The sequence below is a fragment of the Loxodonta africana genome, chromosome 2 (genome assembly GCF_030014295.1).
Source record: "Loxodonta africana isolate mLoxAfr1 chromosome 2, mLoxAfr1.hap2, whole genome shotgun sequence".
In the NCBI taxonomy this organism is placed as follows: Eukaryota; Metazoa; Chordata; class Mammalia; order Proboscidea; family Elephantidae; genus Loxodonta; species Loxodonta africana.
Genome location: NC_087343.1, coordinates 197,557,849 through 197,576,979, shown reverse-complemented (window position 1 = coordinate 197,576,979; position 19,131 = coordinate 197,557,849). Strand labels below are relative to the sequence as shown.

General features: G+C 55.1%; 2 protein-coding genes across 5 annotated transcripts in view; both read right to left on the bottom strand.

Annotated features, from left to right (window-relative positions):
- Positions 1-4,499, bottom strand: part of RMND5B (required for meiotic nuclear division 5 homolog B) — a 20,275-nt gene extending 15,776 nt beyond the window's left edge. The window contains exon 1 of one of the 2 annotated variants that reach the window (XM_010592930.3): positions 4,385-4,499. Coding sequence is in view for 1 of the 2 variants with exons in the window: in XM_003404692.4 (XP_003404740.2) it covers positions 3,944-3,976 (33 nt within the window). In the remaining variant the exon portion in view is untranslated. Of the gene's footprint in view, positions 1-3,943; positions 4,052-4,384 lie in introns of those variants that run through there. The other variant, XM_003404692.4, reaches the window with a different exon arrangement.
- N4BP3 (NEDD4 binding protein 3) lies at positions 4,403-19,131 on the bottom strand. Of its 3 annotated transcripts, XM_023551928.2 has the most exons (7): positions 18,981-19,131; positions 13,567-13,920; positions 12,778-13,308; positions 12,119-12,373; positions 11,467-12,004; positions 4,693-5,460; positions 4,404-4,517 (listed from the first exon to the last, which is right to left on the bottom strand). In XM_023551928.2, the coding sequence occupies exons 2-5, from the start codon at positions 13,885-13,887 to the stop codon at positions 11,477-11,479; spliced, it is 1,635 nt and encodes a 544-aa protein (XP_023407696.1). In that variant the 5' UTR covers positions 13,888-13,920; positions 18,981-19,131; the 3' UTR covers positions 4,404-4,517; positions 4,693-5,460; positions 11,467-11,476. The 3 variants fall into 3 exon arrangements, with proteins under 3 accessions (XP_064135299.1, XP_023407696.1, XP_023407694.1); XM_064279229.1 differs by having other exon boundaries at positions 4,403-4,517; positions 5,326-12,004; positions 18,981-19,130; XM_023551926.2 differs by lacking the exon at positions 18,981-19,131 and having other exon boundaries at positions 4,693-12,004; positions 13,567-18,943.

Genomic DNA, 19,131 nt, shown 5'->3' with positions numbered 1-19,131 from the left:
GGACAGTGCTAGGAGCCCTAAAACATGGCATAAACAGTATACAAAACATTACTAACAATGCAGAAGAGAAATTAGATAACTGGGAGCTCCTAAAAATCAAATACCTATGCTCATCCAAAGACTTCACCAAAAGAGTAAAAAGACTACCTACAGACTGGGAAAAAGTTTTTAGCTATGACATTTCCAGTCAGCGTCTGATCTCTAAAATCTACATGATACTGCAAAAACTCAACTACAAAAAGACAAATAATCCAATTAAAAATCGGCAAAGGATATGAACAGGCATGATCACTAAAGAAGACATTCAGGTAGCTAACAGATACATGAGGAAATGCTCAAGATCATTAGCCATTAGAGAAATACAAATCAAAACTACAATGAGATTCTATCTCATCCAACAAGGCTGCCATTAATCCAAAAAACACAAAATAACAAATGTTGGAGAGGTTACGGAGAGACTGGAACACTTGTACAGTGCTGGTGGGAATGTAAAATCGTACAACCACTTCGGAAATCAATTTGGCACTTCCTTAAAAAGCTAGAAATAGAACTACCAGAAAATTCAGCAATCCCACTCCTTGGAATATGTCCTAGAGGAATAAGCCTCTACATGTACAGATATATGCACATCCATGTTCACTGCAGCACTGTTTAAAAAAAAAAAAGCAGCAAAAAGATGGGATCAACCAAGGTGCCCATCAACGGATGAATGCATAAATAATGGTATATTCACACAGTGGAATACTACGCATCAATAAAGAACAATGATGAATTCGTGAAACATTTCATAACGTGGAAGAATGCTGAGTGAAATTAGTTGCCAAAGGACAAATATTGTATGAGACCACTATTATAAGAACTTGAAAAATAGTTTAAACAGAGAAGAAAATATTTTTTGATGGTTACGAGATCAGGGAGGAAGGGAGAGGGGTTTTCACTAATTAGATAGTTGATAAAAACTATTTTAGATGAAGGAAAAGACAACACACAGTACAGAAGAGGTCAGAACAACTGGACTAAACCAAAAGCAAAGTTTCCTGAATAAACTGAACGCTTTGAAGGCCAGCGTGGGGAGGGGGGGGCGGGTTTGGGGACCACAGTTTCAGGGGACAGCTAAGTCAATTGGCATAATAAAAGCTATTAAGAAAACATTCTGCATCCCACTTTGGAGAATGGCATCTGGGGTCTTAAACGCTAGCAAGCAGCCATCTAAGATGCATCAATTGGTCTTAACCCACTTGGAGTAAGGGATAAGGGAGAATACCAAAGATACAAGGTAATCATGAGCCCAAGAGACAGAAAGGGCCACATAAACCACAGACTACATCAGCCTGAGACCAGAAGAACTAGATGGTGCCCAGCTACAACTGATGAGTGCCCCGACAGGGAACACAACAGAGAACCCCTGAGGGAGCAGGAGAGCAGTGGGATGCAAACCTCAAATTCTCATAAAAAGACCAGACTTAATGGTCTGTCCGAGACTAGAAGGACCCCGGAGGTCATGGCCCCCAGGCCTTCTGTTAGCCCAAGACAGGAACCATTCTCCAAGTCAACTCTTCAGACAGGGATTGGACTGGACTATGGGATAGAAAATAATACTGGTGAAGAGTGAGCTTCTTGAATCAAGTAGACATATGAGACTATGTGGGCAGCTCCTGTCTGGAGAGGCGATAAGAGGGCAGAGGTGGTCAGAAGCTGGCCGAATGGACACAAAAATAAAGAGTGGAGATAAGAAGTGTGTTGTCTCATTAGAGGAAGAGCAACTAAGAGTATATAGCAAGGTGTATATATACGTTTTTGTATGAAGAGACTGACTTGGTTTGTAAACTTTCACTTAAAGCATGATAAAAAAAAAAATTACCAGAAAACAGGAAACCATCCATGAAGCCTGTGAGAATGTTCAGCTGGGGAAGATGGCGGGGCAAAAGACTGTTTGCTAAGAGTGCTTGGGATCCAGAATCACTGTTTACTAGAAAATAAGTGTAGCTCAAGAAAGGTCCCTAAAGTCAAACATAGTCTGGTCCTGTCAGAAATCAACTGACACCCAGATTACCAAAGAAAGCCCAAATCACCATCTTAAAATTTTGCATCTCAGCATCGTTCATTGTGGAGGGCAGTGGTGGTTCAGTGGTAGAAGATACAAGCAGGAGACCTGGGTTTGACTCCCATCAATGCACCTCACCGCCACTTGTCTGTCAGTGGAGGCTTCTGTGTTGCTAAGGTGCTGAACAGGTTTCAGCAGAGCTTCTACACTATGACAGACTAGGAAGAAAGGCCTGGCGACCTACTTCCAAAAATCAACTAATGAAAACCCTGTGGATCACAGAAGTCCAATCTGCAACCAATCATGGGCATGGCACAGGATTGGGCTAACAACAACACTGTTTGTTGTGGAAGGGAATTGGAGACAATCTAAGGGCCTTATCACTAGGAGAATCTATGAGTCAAATAGGTAAAACATGGGGAATGTACCTATGGAAACCTGTGTAGCATTCAGATACACCGACAGCAACATCAACGAGACCTCAATACATTGTACTGAGCGGGGAAAAAAGAAATAAAATGAAGCCTAGGCAGAATACCATTTAATTAAATAAAAAAATGTACGCATACAAGCAAGGACACATGCAAATGAAAAGAAATACACCAAACACATCAGAGTGGTTTTCTATGGTAGGAGAAGAAGAGAGGACTGGGAAGAAAAGGCAGTACTGTACATAAATAAACACAAAGGAGAAAAAGGCCCTGCATGGACCGATGAAACATGCCATGAACTGAGGAATACGATTAACTCAAAAAATTAAGTAAGCGAGCTGAGAAAACAGAACGGCCTGGGGGTAGTCCATCCAAAATGCTCAGGAGGCTAATTTGGTCTGTGGAGAGTAAGCCACTGGATGAATCACGCTCTGTCATCTTCTCCAGGCATAAGGACGTCCGAGTGTGCGCATGCATGAATTTGACAAGGACTTCTGTGATTAATATAACCATTGATGACTGGAACTTCATGTCCCCTCCTCCTCTAGTTCTCCCATTTACAGAAATTATCTGCCAGGCTGATCCTTCTAAAACACCCATCAGATCTGTCACCTCTTGTCTCAAACCTACTATGGCCTGACATACAAGTCCTTTGCAACTGCACACTCGCCTCCTTTGAACAAGCCATTCCTGTGCCAGTGTGCCCTCTGTACTTCTCAGCATGGAGAACACAGAATACAGTTTAATCATCTGCTCTCAATGACATCTCATGAAGCCCTCAATGAAATCTGCCTCCCTGTCTGCTTCATTTGTTCTGGCAAACCTCTGTGGAGAGCACCCATAGCACACTCATCTGAGTTCTCACCAGTGCGGTGCAGTAATGCCTATTCAGATGCCTATCTCCCCTGGAAGACTGTGAGCTCAAGGGCTGGAGTCCAGACTCATTTCTCTCTCTCCCCCTCAGTGCCCAGCCTAGGGCCTGGACGCTGGTGGGGCCTCAGTAAACAGTAACCCTCGGGCTGGGGAGCCTGAGCTCAAAGCTACAGGCTTGGGGAAGAAAAGACATGAGTGAAATATCAAAATTCCCACCAAGACACGCAGGGGGGTTTTATTCTGTCTTCAGCATCCTAAAACAAGAAGGCCCCCTTCTGTGGGGGGGGCGGGGGAGAAGGGAAAATTATGCAAATCACAGGAAGTTCCCCTTTGCCTAACACAGAACTAGACAGGATCCATTGAACTAGACAGGACCTACTGATCCAGGATCCATCCTTTCTTACACTTTTGTACCCTTCGCCCCCATCCATTCTCCACCCTACACATCATTTCTCTGCTTAAAACCCAACAGCTTCCTGCTGTGCTTAGATTAAAATCCAAGCTCCTTTCTATAGTCTACAAGGTTTCATGTGAACCAAATCCCCACCACCTCTACTCTCCAACCTCATCTCCTACCACCCTCTCTCTCACTCACCACACTAGTCTTCTTTCTGGTCCTTGTTGACATCAAGTTTATTTCTGTCTCAGAGCCTTTGTACCGGCTGTTCCCTCTGTGTGGAACACTCTTCCCCCAGGTTTTCCCATGGCTGGCTCCTTCTTACTTGGGACTCAACGTGGAAGTGTATCTCTTCAGAGATGCTCTCCTAGACCACAGCGTTTAATACTCCACCTCGCCCCCACAACCGTCACTATCATAGAGTCCCTTTTTCTTTACTGCACATTCCTATATGAAATTTCAAATCTTTCTTTTCTCACTAGACAAAACTGGAGGAAAAAGCCTACCATTTCCCTGGGATAGGAGCCCCTATTGGGCGTTTCATCTGCATAAATGTGCAAATGACTGTCGAAATCCTACTGATCCTTCAAAAATCTCTTCTCAAATGCCCTGCCTGGACCCCAGCCCGCACCAAGTTACCTCCGACTCAGCCGGGTGACACTAAGATGGGACTTCTGAGTCCGAGTGCCTGCCCAGGCAGGTAAGGCTCCTCGAGGCGGTGCCTGGGTCCTATCAGTCTGGAAGATTCCAACTCCCGACCCGGGACCGACCACTGCAAAGAGAACAAGCCCAAAAGCAGTTTGATGCTGGGGCTGAGTAGGGGAGGAGGCCTTACTGGATGAAGGTTGGGGGCCAGGGAGCCGAGCCGAGCGGATGCCCACCTCCGCCCGCCCAGCGCGCCCCGCCCTCGGCCTGCGCCTCCTTGCTCAGCACCCGCCCGCTCTCACCTCGCCCCGCAGCCCGGGCCCCGGCTTCCGGCGCCGCTGTCATCGGAACCGGAAGCCGCGGCGGTTGCTCCACCGGGCCGGCCTCGCCCACTTGCGGTTTCGCGGAGGGGTGGCGGTTCCCCCCGTCCCCCGGAGCGCGGGTTGCCTGTGAGCGCCGAGCCTCCCCCTTCCGCGCACGCCGGGAGTGGAGACGCCCACAGGGGCCGGGCGGTGCCGGAGGAAGTGGCGCCTCCCGCAGTCAGGGGGTCGCCGGGTGCGCTTCCCGAAGCGCTATCTGGCAGGCTCGGCCCTGCCCCTCCCCGTCCGCTGGCCGGAATCGGCCCTAACCACTCACTCGCCGGCGGGGGGTGCGAGGGGGCGGTAGCCCCGGCACCTGGTCGGGGTGCGCCTGGGTGCCAGCTCCTTGGCTCTCCCCAGCTCCCCACCCTCTGCGGTCCGGGTTTGAGTGCTCCGAAGCCCTAAATGCAGACGTGATTATGCCACCTCGTTCCCCGCCCTCATCCAAAGTCGAGGCTATACCGAACAGTACAATGTATGTAAGGAGTCCAACAGTGAGGTTTTTCCGGCGATGGCTCTTCAGGGCTGTCCTCTTTTTGTGTCCCGGCTTTGCAGGTCCCCTAAACCTGTACTTACTTAATCTGCCCACAGGGTATCCAACAGGGGAATTGAGTTTTCCTGGGAGGACACAGTTCCAGCCCTTCCTCCCTCCCTTTGTCTCTCTCCTCGGTGGTGGGGAGTGGCAAGGGGTGGGGGCGTCGCACAGCGGCCCTAAGGAGAGAGGGCAAGGGTTATGGAGAGAGGAGGGGCCATAACCCCAAGCCCTCTCCAGGACTGAATCTTCCAGCCCCCAGGCCCTTACTCTGGAGGAAAGGGGCAAAGAAGCCCATACAGGCCTCAGGGTCCTGGACTTAGACACAGCCCAAGAGAAAAGGCTCTGTCTCTGTTTCCCCTACTTTTAGGGCATCCTCCCTTGTAGCCCTCCACCCTCTCCTCTCTCCCCAGCCACCTCAAAACACTCTTAATCTTGTACTATCCAGTTTTGTTTTCTTTATAGCACTTGACTTGAAATGATCTTTTGCATTGTTCTGCCTCCCCGTCCCTATCTCCCCACCCCCTTCTGGGATAAAGGCTCCATCAGTGCTGGGACTTCCTACTCATCACGGTTGTATCACCAACACCCATATGCTTGGAACACAGTAGTTTCTCAAGTATACTTCGAGGTTGCTAAATAATTGGCAAACAGGCTTAAAAAACTTATGGGTTCAACCTGGCAGGGAGGAGGGTGTCCGCAGCGGCGTCGGAGCGGCCCCAGAAAGGCCTCTTGGTGCACCCGGAGCCTGGGTGTTGTGGGCCCCACGCGGGAGCCGCGGAGGTGGGGAGTTGGTGAACCTTGCCCCGGGGGGCCGAGGGTCTCCGTCACCGCCTCTGAGCCCACAGGACCTCACAGGCTTTCGCAGATGCCCCGGGCTTCACTGTTTAGGCTCTGAAGCCCAGGCCTGACACACTACGGTCATTTAACCTTTGTCATTGCTTTCCCAGGGCAGTAGCTGTCTTTCCATCTTGATTTTATTACTTTTCATTGTGCATGAAGTTTTGTGAGATAGTTGATTTTGTCAGTCCGTCTCCATTGGGTTTTTGTTTTGTGGGGTTTTTTTTGTTGCTTTTTTTCCTTTTTTGCTTCAAAACGGAGATACTTAAGTCCCCCACTAATTCATTAATAGCCTATTTAACTCTTTGCTGGATTTTTTAAACTTAACTCCTCAAATGTTCATTCTGGCAAGGGATGGTGCAAAGTATGACCTCCCCCCCCCCAATCATCCAGTTATCCCAGCACCCCTTGTTAAATAATCCTTATTTTGTTTTGAAGTCATTTACCATATATTACCTACAAAATTGAATCTACTTTTGGCTCTTGATTCTGTTCTGCTGAGGTTTATTTTTATTTTTGCACCAATATCATATTGGTATTGTTTTATTTGCTGTTTTGTAATATGCCCTAATATGTGGTGGGGTTAAACATCCCTCACAAGAAGGAAAAAGAAAAGAAAAACAAGGTCATTGAGAAAACAGATAAATGGTTGTCAGGAACTGGGGGTGGGGGATAAGGGTTGACTACAGAGGAGCACAGAGGTTATCGAACTATATCTTGATTGTAGAGTTGGTTATACAATTCTATGTGTTTGTCAAAACTCTAAAAACTTTACTTAAAACATGGTAAATTTTACCATATGCAGGTTATACCTTGGGAAACCCTGGTGGCATAGCGGTTGAGCTATGGCTGCTTATCAAAAGGTTGGCAGTTCAAATCCACCAGGCACTCTTTGGAAACCTTATGGGGCAGTTCTACCATGTCTTACAGGGCTGCTGAGTCAGAATCAACTGGACAGCGTTTTTTTTGGTATTTTTTTTTATACCTTAAGATGGGTGGAGGGAAAAAAAGGTACACAAAGAGTTGTGTGCTGCTGCGCCTATACTGACTCACAGCATTGGACCCACTGCCTGCCCTCCTCCACGGAACCTGGGAGCACTAGGGCTCAGCCCGTGGGAGCCAAAAGGGCCTTCCTGATCACCCTAGCCAGACCTGGGATCTGCTCAGGCCCTCTTCATCTTCTTTTCCTTCTGTTGCCTGCAGGTGGCCCCTAACCTGATCCCTGCCCCTTTTCCCTGTTCCATCACTCCTGCAAGACTTTGGTTTAGGCCAGGGCCAGCTACATATTTTACATCGTCCAGTGCAAAATAAAAATACAGGGCCCCTTGTTTAAAATTGATTAAGAATCTCAAGGCAGCAACCCTTAAAAAACCCCTTTGCTGTCAAGTCAGTGCTGACTCTTAGCGACTCTATAGAACTGCCTCATAGGTTTTCCAAGAAAAGGCTGGAGGATTCAAAGTATAGATCTTTTAGTTAGCAGCTGAGCTCTTAATCTCTGTGCCACCAGGGCTCCAAGACAGCATGGCATTATACCAAGTAAGCGTGGGGTCCTGCGTGACTGCTGGTCTTGGGTCACTCTTCCCCCTGGCTGCTCAGGGACCCCACCCATGGCCTGCAGAATAAAGTCCTCTTGTGCTTGCTTTTTTACAGGCTGTCTGGGATTGGTTCTGCCTCCTGGTCCACCTGCCCTTTGCCATGCCCCCCAACCTGGCATCCAAGCAGACCTTATCCCCCAAAACCTGCCCCGTACTTCCCTTGTCCACATCTAGACGATGCATTCTGGAATGCCCTCAACTCATACCTAACCCCAAGGAAATCCCCCAACCTCAGTGAAGGCCAGCTTGGTCGTCCCTTCCTCAGGGAAGCTTGCCCCACCCACCACCCAGAGTGACAATTAGTCTGCTCTCCCCTGACTGCCCACAGCACTGAAGCCTCACCTCTCTAGTGGGACACACCACTTTTGTTTGTATTGCAAGAGACATCATATGCTTTTTCTTTCCTGAATCAAATACAGAGGGCTGAGCCCCCACCCACTAGGGTGAGGAGGAGCCCTATCTGAATTGTCCCTGCAGGGCCTGCACCCTCCTTGGAGAAAGACTCCCTAATACAGTCTGAGCAATTTCCCCTCATCCTCCCAGGAAGGGCCCCTCTGCCTTCTCCATGCCCTGCCGCCTGGCTCACTGCTGCAGAAGCCACTGGTTGTTCCTGTGTCTATATGTCCCCCTCTCCTACAGCTCTGAGCTCTTCTGGAATCTCCCCAACCTCCATCTCCTGCCTGGCCCCAGTCACTCTCCAAAATGTTCACTAACATGAATTTGTATTATCTCCCTCCCCCACCCATGGGTCATCACAGCAAGGGCAGGGAGCCGGAGGGCCTTAGATCACCTCTGTGTGCTCACCTGAGAACCTTCACCTGTGGAATGAAGGGCCACTGGCCTTCTAGAGCCTCTGTCTTCGCACAGGGCCCAGCATGGGGCAGGTGCCACCAATAGGGCATGAACTTCAGAGCTGGAGCCTTTCCTACCGCACCCCACCCCCAATTAAAACCCACCCTAGGTTAAGGGGGCATCTGGTCGCCCTTGATTCCACACCCCCCCCCCACCATTGTCATCTAGGCTGGCGCTGGAACAGGGCTCTGAACAGGGATAAAAACAGAAGGTGTCACTCTGCCCTGGCAGTGCCCACAGCCCGTGGAGACAGATGCCCAACAAGTACAGCAGCTGATGGACATACGGGGGCTGTGGGCACAGGGAGGAGGGGGTACCCAGGCAGTGCAGGGGGCAGGGATCACCTGTGGAGGCAAGATACGAGCACTGTGAGGTGGGGTGTACCAGGAGGATGAGGGCCCAGAGGGCTCTGAGGGGTGGCTGGGTCAAAAGAGGGCACCACACTGGATGACCCGGGAGGCCAGACTGTCAGGGGCCTCAGTGATAGGCTAAGGGGCCCAAGGAGCCATTGGAAGCTTTGAATCGGAGGCATGACTCGATCAGAGCCTGGGGGGAACAGGACGGATGGGGGGCTTGGTGGGGGGGCTCACCACAGGCCTGGAGTGGACTGCTGGGCTCCTGGAGTCTCCAAGATAGAGGGTGGACAGAGCAGCTGAGGAGCCACAGGGCCCAGCAGCCACAGGAGGGAGGGGCTGCCCCGAAGCAGTAGCCACTGCACTGGCACCTGTGATCAGCTGGCCCCAGAGCCACCCAGCCGGCTTGGGGACCCGAGAACTGGTTTGCCTGGCACAGATTAGCTAACCCAGGGATCTGGTTCCCTCTGAGACGCCCCAGTTCCGGCTCTCTCGTGCCCTCCCCCAACATTTGGGCCTGGCTGTGGTTTCTGGCACAGCTGCCAAGTTTTGGTACCGCCCACCCACTCCCCGAGGGCTGTGCTGGCCAGCCCAGCTCCCTAATTGCTAGGTGGGGAGCTGTTCTACAGGCTGGTATACCACGAGGTAGCCCTGGCCCCTGTGGGGCACATGGGCACCAGCCTGACCATCAGCTGGCCATAGGAAGGTGTGACCTCAGCTTCAGGCCAGCACCCAGCTCTGGGGGGTCCTCTGCAGGGCCATCAGCCCAGAGCCCTCTGGAGGGGTCTGTGAAATGGACACTAAGGATTCGTGACAGGCCTGGCTAACCTGGGTACTCCCCATTTCCTAGGCAGAAGACCTGGGCCCAGGTGTGGGCCTAGATGGGTCTCAGCTAAGCCCAGAGGTCCATCCGGGCCTGACCAGACCTGATAAAGGGACTGGGGCTGGCAGGAAGGAATGGGGGTAGAGAGAGGGATTGGAAAGCAGCTTTCCCTGCCTCCAACCCAGGAGGGCCAGGTGTCCCAAACACACCCCCTTGGACACACCCACCACCCGCAAGCACACACCTCTACACACACCTGCCACTCAAAGAGCTATAAACACCATCCTCAAAACAGACAATTCACACACCCCATTCTCCACCCTACAAGGGCGGGTGTACCAGCTCTTGTTCCACAGCTCATAAACACCCCATCCACCCATCCATACCCCTATACTCTGACTCGACTTCACCACTACAACCCACCTGCTCGCTGAAGGATACTACCAGGCCTTGGCCCTGGTAGGCAGGTACACAGTAAAAGGGAGCAAACTAGGGGGTTTCTGATGAGAATTCAGAGGCTGCCACTGCTAAACCAGAGGCTGAGAGGGGGGATAGTAAGCACTATCAGATAGTAAGCACTCAGTGCAGGGGCAGCCATCCTAGTGATACATCTCCAAGGAAGCTGAGCAAGAGCAGGGGAGAAAAGAGGTCTGTTTCCTCCCTAGGAAGGACTTTCCAGAATACAAATCCCATTCATCTCACCCCAGCTTACAAATACGCCATGGTCACTGCCACGGGGAAATGTTCACACTCCTTGCTGTGCTGAAGACCCTGTACCAACTGACCTACAAGCTTTCCTGCTTCTTCTCCTGCACCTTCCTAGCCACCCTCCCACCCTCTAGCATTAACTGAAGAAGGGCCCACCACAGACACACAGAAAGACAAAAGTGCATCTGGGACGGGCAGGGTGGGGCTCTCCCAGAGCCTTTGGCAGAAGCTGTCAGGCCAGTCGTAAACCTAGCAGGGGTCTGGGCACCTGCGGCCCAGGCTTCCCACCAAGAAAATGGTTCGTGTTCTAGAAATGCCCTGGTTGACTTGCCCTTTTGTTTTCCTGGGGTTCCCCTGTATTGTTCCTTATCAATAACCCCACTGGTGCTGAAGAAATTCTAGCCCACGCAGCTGCTAAGGAATCGTGCAGTGCTAAGGTGAGAAGAAAGCTTCCTTCATTCCCCAAATGATGGCACTCAGTGGCTTCACACACAGACCCGGGCACATATCCCTCTCACTGACCAAGTCCTCCTTCCCAGGGAGGAGCTGGAGCCCAGGTCAACAACCCCAATCAGCCACCACTCTTTTGGACTTGGGCCAGGGCCAGGCCTGATGTATCAGCCAGGGCCTTCTCATAGAAAACCTGGTTTTATTCTGGGGGAGGCCAATGTTTCCATCCCAGCCTCCTTCCAGGGAGGTCTCAGCCCAGGTCCACACCTCCCTCCTTCATGCTGGCCCTTCTGTATCACGGGGCTCTTTATGCCCCAATCTCCTTTCCTGTACTGCCCCACTCCAGGGAGCAGGTCTGGGCCCTGCCTGGGTGCTCCTCTCCAAGGGTACTCCTTCTCCTGGCACCTATTCAGCCCACAACCCCAGTGGATCCCTCCTCTAGGTGGACTCCTACCCCTGAACCAGCCTCAAAGATTCTGCCCCAGGCCTAGGGAAGGGAAGGGGCCTGCTGCCTTGGGGCGGACTTGCCCAGGCCATCTTCTGACAGTTCTTCTGTCAGCTTACTCTGCTGGCCTCAGATCTTGGAGGATTCAAGCCGAGGGCTCCAGGGTGTAGGGAGCTCCCGCAGTGCCCGTAGCTCCTGCTCCAGCACCTGGTTGCGGCGGTACATGTCCATGTAGCCCCCCTGGATCTCCCGCTGGTAGCGCAGCACTCTCTCCTTCTCCTCCTGCCACGTCCGCCGCTCCTGCTCAAAGCGCAGCGCCTGCTCCTGGCCCCGCAGCCGCTCCTGCAGCAGCTCAGCCCGCAGCTGCTCAGCACTATCCCGGGCCTCGCTGCCTCCAGCCTCTCCCAGTCGCCCCTGGCTCTTGCAGTCATCAGTTTCACAGCTGCCCGGGGCTTCCTCCCGAGGGGCTTGCTCCTGCAAACTCCGCACAGCCTCACGCAGCCGGGCCAGCTCTGCGTCCTGGGCTTGCGCCTGCATCCGGCTGCCCCGAAGCTGCGTCTTCAGGCTGAAGATCTCAGCCAGCTTCTGAGCCAGCTCTGCCTGGGCCTCCCGCAGCTGCTGCTTCAGGAGGCTGATCTCCGCTGTCTTCTGGCACACCTGCAGAGGGACACAGGATGGGCAAGGTAAGGGGAGATGGCTGGGGGCAGGCAGAGGACCGGACCGGGGCCACAGGGTCGGGGGAGTTCCTCTGAGCACCTGGCCATCTCTCACCTCCCATCTGGCTTCCTCCTCCGGTCGGATGCTGGGGTCGCCATCTGGAAGGGTGCCCAGGGACTGAGGCTCAGGGCCCAGGCCCTGCTGAGCCTGCAGCTCTTTGCGCAGGCGCCGCTGCTCCTGCTGGGCCATGAACAACTGAAGCTGGAGGTTACGCTCACTCCGCTCAGCCTTCTGGGCAAACTCATGCAGCCGTTCCACGTACAGACGCTTCAGCTCTGACAGCCATAGCCGCTGCCGCTCCTCCAGCACCTGTCCAGGAGAAGAGGAGCCAGCTGCAGCCAGTGCAGTCATGTTGGACACCCACCCACAGCCCAGCAGCCTCGACATGGACCGCTGCACTCATACAGCTGATATCCCAACACTCCAGCCCTGGCTCATGTCCTATACCCAGCACCACCGGGCTCAGTGCCCCAGACACACATGCTGCCTGACTTGGGATGCCCCCTAGGGAACCTCTCTCTCTGTCCCACCCAACTCCCACGCAAGGACCACCAGTGATACGTGGGGTGGGGGACAGAAGCCGAGTCATCTTCCCCTTTGTTACTCTCCTGTGCTCAGAGCTATGTGGGTGGGCTGGCTGGGGACTTCTTGTCTGCCCCATACCCCAATGCCAAGGGACAGAGGAGGACCCCCCGAGAAGGTGCCTCATTTACCTGTGTGAAGGGGTTGGAGCTGTCCTCCTCCCCGAGGCCCCTCTTGAGCTCCTCACAGGTCTCAGGCAGCACTGTGGCCACCACCTCCTCGGCAGTGGGGCAGGAGAATTCGTAGGGGGGTGGTGGCTCAGGAAGACAGCTCAGCACAGCCAGCTGTCCTGCCTCCTTAGGGCCCCGTGAGGCCCGGTCCAGGGAGCCCCCCAGGTGGTTGATGTGGCCCACGGAGGAGCTGAAGGGGCTGGGGCCAGTGCTGGGACTACGGCCAAAGCTCCCCCCGCTGGAGGAGTCTGACAGGCTGGGCTCGGGCTCAGGACCACCCTCATCCAGGCTGAGGGCATGCAGCAGCTGGGCCCGGACCTGTGCCTGGCTAGCCCGGGGACCCGGGCTCAGGGGAGGGTGGCAGGCCAGTGTGTGCAGGCTGCCATTGCTGCGCCACAGCTTCTGGCCCTTATTGGCAGCCAGGCTCTGCATGGATAGGAAGCCTTTCTCAGTGCCTGCTGCGGGCTTGAACACCGATGGGCGAATGCGGCACTGCGGGAAGAGAGGGCATCGTGAGTCTCTGGGCTGCCCGCCTTGTCTGCCCACCCAATGCTCCCCCGTCCCCGGGGATCCTTCCAGAGAACAGTGTGCCTGTGTCGCCAACAGGCAGTGACCGAGCTCAGGCCAGCCCAGAACAACATTTTACATCCGAGCCTACCCTGTCCCAGCCCCAGGGTCTCCAAGCAGGCCTCCAGAGTCCCATCCCCAAGCCTCTCCTCCCCCAAGTGAAGGGCATGGACAGAGGTGCACCTTGTCGAAGCGGCCCCGCTCAGGCAGTGAGGTCTTGCTGAAGTCCCCAGCCCAGGGATGTTCACGGTAGTAGAGGGTGGTGTAGTCAGAGGGCTCATTCCGAGCAGCCCGCTTGGCGGTCTTACTGTCCTTCTTGGGGAGGTGCAGGTAGCTGAGGAGCTCACGCTGGCCCAAGCCCTTTCGGAGGAGCCCATCGTGCTGGCGGGTGCCCCGGGACCCTGCAAGCGCTGCCCGTAGCTCTTCAGGGGAGAAGTCCTGCCGTTCCAACAGGCTGCCCACGCTGCCCATGGCAATGCCAGCAGGGCCTGGGGCTGTGGCCATGAAGTTTCAACAGGGCATAGGCAGCGGCTGCTTCTGGGGATCAGAAGACTCCATCAGGGGTGGGTGGGATTTGCTGCCCACCTCCCCAGTGTCCCTGAAACCAGGTGCTTGCTCTTGGGGATAGTTTTCCACTTGGCCCAGGCTCAGGCCCAGGGGCAGGCAGTTGTGGGTCCCAGAGAGAATCCCAGGACAGGATTCTCAGGCTGGTAAGAGAAAGAGGTGCAGACCCCAAAGCCACTGGGCAAGTCTGAGGAAAAGGACATGGGAGCTGCCCCAGCTGGGGCACCGAGACTAAAGAGGGTGTGGAGGATGGGTTATGACCCTCAAGCAGCAAGAGAGCCTCCCTGCCCCTGCCCCCCCACCCACCTGCCCGGCCCAGGACCGAGCAGCAAAGGGCCAAGGAGGCTGGACTCAGGCTCTGTGTGAACCCTGACCATACTATCCTCCCGGGCTCCCCACCAAATTTGGGGGGCAAGGGCACAGGGAACCAGGGCCCATGGCTTCAGACTCTCCATTCCGTCTTCATTCCTTGGGAAGGTGAAAACCCAGTTCAGCCCCTCTTCCTGCCAAGGGTCAGAGTTCCCCAAGGGAAACATCTGGAATGGGTGGGGCCTGGGGGCTACAGTGGGAGGGATACACACAGGAAGGGCCTGAGGGGAGGAAGGATGGAGCGGACAATGGACACAACTTCCGGGACAGGTGTTCATGGCTGTGTAGAGGGGAAGGCAGAGGGAAGGGGTCGCTGAGCCCCGGCCAACCCCTGCAGATGCTGTCACTCCAAAGCCCACCACCAGGCAGGGCAGGATCCCAGACTCTGACGCTGCCTGGAGCCAATCAGTGAATGACCTTGCCAAACCATGGCTTCTTTGAAATGATTTCCTCATTTGTAAAATGGAGATAATACATCATACCACACAGGGATGCGGCAGAACAGGGTGAGATAATATGACAAAGCACCCAGGCCAGCGTGCCTGAGTCCACGCTCGCCGGCTGGAGCTAAGCTGAGCCAGTCAGATCCATATGCGCCTGCTGGCCGGCTGAGTGACCAAGCCTACGGACCTCTCCCACCTGTGCTGGGACCCGGACTCTGGAGGAATCCCTTAAACCTTGCCCAGCACCCTGCACACAGTAGGTGATTTGTGGGATGGATGGACAGATGCCATCCTCTCTGCTCACACGCACGTGCAGCTGAGCACATTACCGGACAAACTCCCAGCAGGCCGGCTGGCTGCAGCTGCAAGTCCCCACCACCCACCAATGTGCTTCCGGGACACCCAAGCCTGCCCCAAACAATGGTCTTTAGGAGGCTCCATCTTCCTCAACCATTTCCAGGTTTTGTGTTTGTGGGAGACCAGGGAACGAGAGGAAGGGCCATGCCTTGCCCCCGACACCCTGTAGCCCTCAACCTTACCCCGGGGACAAATATCCTTCCCAACCAGGCCCTTTCAGCCACCAGACCTGGGTAGGGGAAGGGAGGCGGATGCGAGTGGGCATATCCCAGGCTCCAACCCCTCTGAGGGTGTCATAGCCACCCAGGGTGGGGAGAGTAGGGTGGTGCTCAGACAGGTACAGAATCACAGGTGCTGCGCTCCTATGGCATTGAGGCCCTGGGTAGAGGTCTGAGTCCTGTGACGTAGCTACTGTCAGTATTTTTAGGTTAAGGACACTGGCTCAGAAAGGTGCAGTGACTTGCCCAAGGTCAAAGAGCTGGTCAGGGTGAGGGTGATCCCAGTACGTGGCTCCTGAATGACTAGTTGAGGGCCCCAGGATGTCACCCATGGGCAAAAGGATTGGAATTCAAGCATCTTGCCTCCCACCCTGATTCCCCACCCACCCCCCAGTGGTCATTCCCCCAGTGACAGAGACACACTGAACTCCTGTTGCTCCTGGGAGGCAGCCTGGGGAGGAGTACAGCAGACAGCTGGTGTCCAGCCCTGCCCCACACAGCCTCTGTGGGACTCTGGACACTGATGCTCCACCCCTTGCCATAGCTCAGTTTCCCCATCTCTAAAATGGGAAAGACAGTGCCTGCCTTGCCTCTCTGGCAGGGTTCTTGTGACAGTCACAGAGACAGCACAGGGTGAAACATAAACCCTGTACAAACATGGGGGCAGCAATGTTGGCCATGGTGCCAAATACGCCCACTTCACTACACATACCACCTCGCCTTCCCCTGGGCAGTGCCTATCTTCCTGAGATGACTGACACCCTGTTTTCCCCACAATGGGTCTCAGGTTCAGGAGGAAACCTTGGACGAGAAGTAACCACAGCAATGCATACAATACACTTAACAGTCCACAATCAGTCCCACCCAGCAGCACGGACAGTCCCTCCAACAGCAGACACAGTCACACAGCACCGAGCATCCCAGGACACACACACAGATGGAATAGAGCAACACCCCAGCATGAAGACCCAGGTCTCCTTCCCAGCCTCCAGGCTAGATGCAGGTGCACGTGTGTGTGTAAATAACTGGAGCAGTTAGAAACAGCCATGAAGTTTGATGAAAGGGGTACAGGTGGCCCCTCTCCTCCAGGCCCCCTCCCCCACCGGGTAACTGCTCTGCTATATGGCCAGCTCCCCCAGGAGGGCCCAAGCCCCTAGCTTTCCGGAGGCTCCAGCCTGCCCGGGTCTGTCTGGGGACTAGTCTCTCCTCCTGAAGGGGTCTACCCCACTGCCACCCCGTCCCTCAACATACACATTCCTCCCTGTTGCTGGGAAGCCACGGGATTGGTATGGTCTGGCTGGGGCAGCTGCGCAGGCTGGGCTGCAGAGGACTTAGGAGAGAAAGAAGTGGGGGCAAGAGGGCAAGGGCCTTGCAGCCTCAATGGGACCAGCAAAGCAAAAAGCTGGGGCTTCCTCCTGCTTCCCTGGCCAGAGCTGGGTGCCTGCCCTGGGCCCAGGGCTCAGCACAGAGCTGAAATTCCCCACCACCCAGCTGGGCTAGATTTGGGCCAGGCAGCACAAGCCACATCTCCCTGGGCCCCAGCTGCCCCAACAGGGCCCCTTACTTCTGCTCTCATCACCTGACACCAAGACTAATGGGCAGCACAGAAAACCCTGGGCACAGAGGGGTAACTTTTTTGGACTAACTTTGTGGAGATAGACACAGGGCATCTGGGGGACTGTACTGGCCTTGAAGCAGAGAAGGACTAGCAGGGAGTATGCCCATGCCTGGCAGTGGGTACCAAGTTGGGTCAGGCCTGACCTGGGCACTACCACATCCTTGTAACACACACAGGAGGTGAGGACTGTTATCGCCTTCTTCGGAAGAAGAAACTAAGGCCCAAGAGGTGAAATAATGTGGCTAAGGTCCTGTCAGCTGCCCAGAGAGAAAGTGCACAGGTTTAAAGAGTATGTTTGTCTTATTAGGAGGCCTTCTCTGGCCCTGCCTTGCCTCTCTCCTCTGGGGTGGACATCCCAGCCCCTATGTGGGCAGGAAGCTCCCAGTCTGGTCTTAGCTGTGGTTAGCCCCTCCTGAGCCCTGGCCCCAAGGGAGGGTCCCACCACCTGCTGAGGGATCAGCTTAGCTGGAGGCGTGTCTGCAGCTGCCCCAGAGGAATGAGACTGGAATGTCCCAGCTCTAAAAGAGGGGGCAGTGGGCAAGGGGGCCCAGAGAGGAGAGAGGACACTTGGGGGCAGAGCTCAGTGCCTAGCCCCTGGAGGAGCGACTCTTAGTATTGCTATACAGTTGCACAGCTTTCTACAGTTTTCTTAGCCCTTGCATTTCATCATCTCATCTCATATCCACAACAGCCTCTGGGGCAGGCAGGACAGTAATTACCTTCATCCCATTTTACAAACAAGGAAACTGAGGTCCAGAAAGAGGAAGTGAGTTGCCCCAAATCCCACAGTGGCAAGCAATCTGGATTCCCTGGACGAAGTTCTCTCTACTGGACCAGACTGTCCCTGCCAAGGGTCACCTCCTGGCCCCCATGGGGACACACACTGTCTCTATGTATGTTTACCTCAGCCCCCCACGCCCACTTCTCCCGAAAGCATCTGTAGCAGGCAGGTTTGGACCCTAGCCCCCTCCTCCAGCCTTGATTCCCTCCTGCCTGCCCCTGGGGCAGGAAGAAATAGTGGGATCACTCTTCCATGTAGACTCCAAGCCCTGGAAGCTACTAGCTCCATAGGCGGTGGCGGGGAGCAAGCTGGCGCTTTCATTCACAGTCTCAAACGTACACACCCACACACAGCCACAGAGAAGCCCTGCCTGCCTGCCTGGGAAGGCCCCGGGAGCACGCACACTGTTCACCGGGCCAAGACGGCGCCCGGTCTCTGCCCCTTCCCCAGGCTGTGCAGAAAGAAGGCCGGCAGGAGACAGAAGGTGGCAGGGGCGAACCCCTGGGGAACGCCTGGAGAGCCCCATCTGTTCCGATGGGGGTGGGGGTGGGGAGGGGACCGCGGGTCCCAGTCCTATTCTCGGACACAGCTGAGGTCCTGATTTCGACCTGGTCCCAGGGCGGCCCTCACTTTGGCCAAAGGTTTTGTCTAAGTACTGGGACAGTGCTCTGGGCGCCAAAACCTGGGGGCGTCCCTCATCCACAGGTCAGGGCGCCTGGCAGCAAGCTGCAGCGTGGACAGGCGGGGGGGTGAGGAAAAAAGGGGGTATCTGGGCGCGGAGAGCCAAAGGGTCTCATGGGGCGAGCCGAGGGGCAGCCGAAGCTGGCATCTCCACCTAATTCCCCTCGAGCTACCTGGGGTGGGGGGCGCGGCTCTACCCTCCCTGGGGCTTGTAGGGAGTTGCTTAACACTGGGGTGGAGGCTGCTGGGTCCGACTCCCGCGCCCCGGACGCCTGCCCCAGGGGTCCGGGGCGCTGCGCCAAGTAAAGAGCACTTGCAGGGGGCGGCGGCGAAGAGTATAAACCTGCCGCCTAACCTTCCAGCCGGGCGTCGGGATCGGTCCGTGACTCGGTCGGTTCCCGGGAGTCGCAGCCACCTTGGCACACTCGCACCCTGTCTCAGACGGGTGCCTCAGGCAGCGAGGGGCTACAGCTTGGTCAAGGACGCCCAGACAGAACGACCACGGCGACGGCCCCACCCCCGGGTCTAGCCCGGGCCCTGGCCCGCGGCAAAGCGCGCCCACTTACCATGTTGCCGCCGCACTCGTGCGCTCGGCGCCGGCCGCGCTCCCCGCCTTGCGCACTACGCTTTCCTCGCGCGGATTTGAAACCTCTCTTCAAGCAGCCGCTCTCTGCGGGGACTGCGAGCCGGACCGGCGCGGCGCTGCGGCCGGCGCCG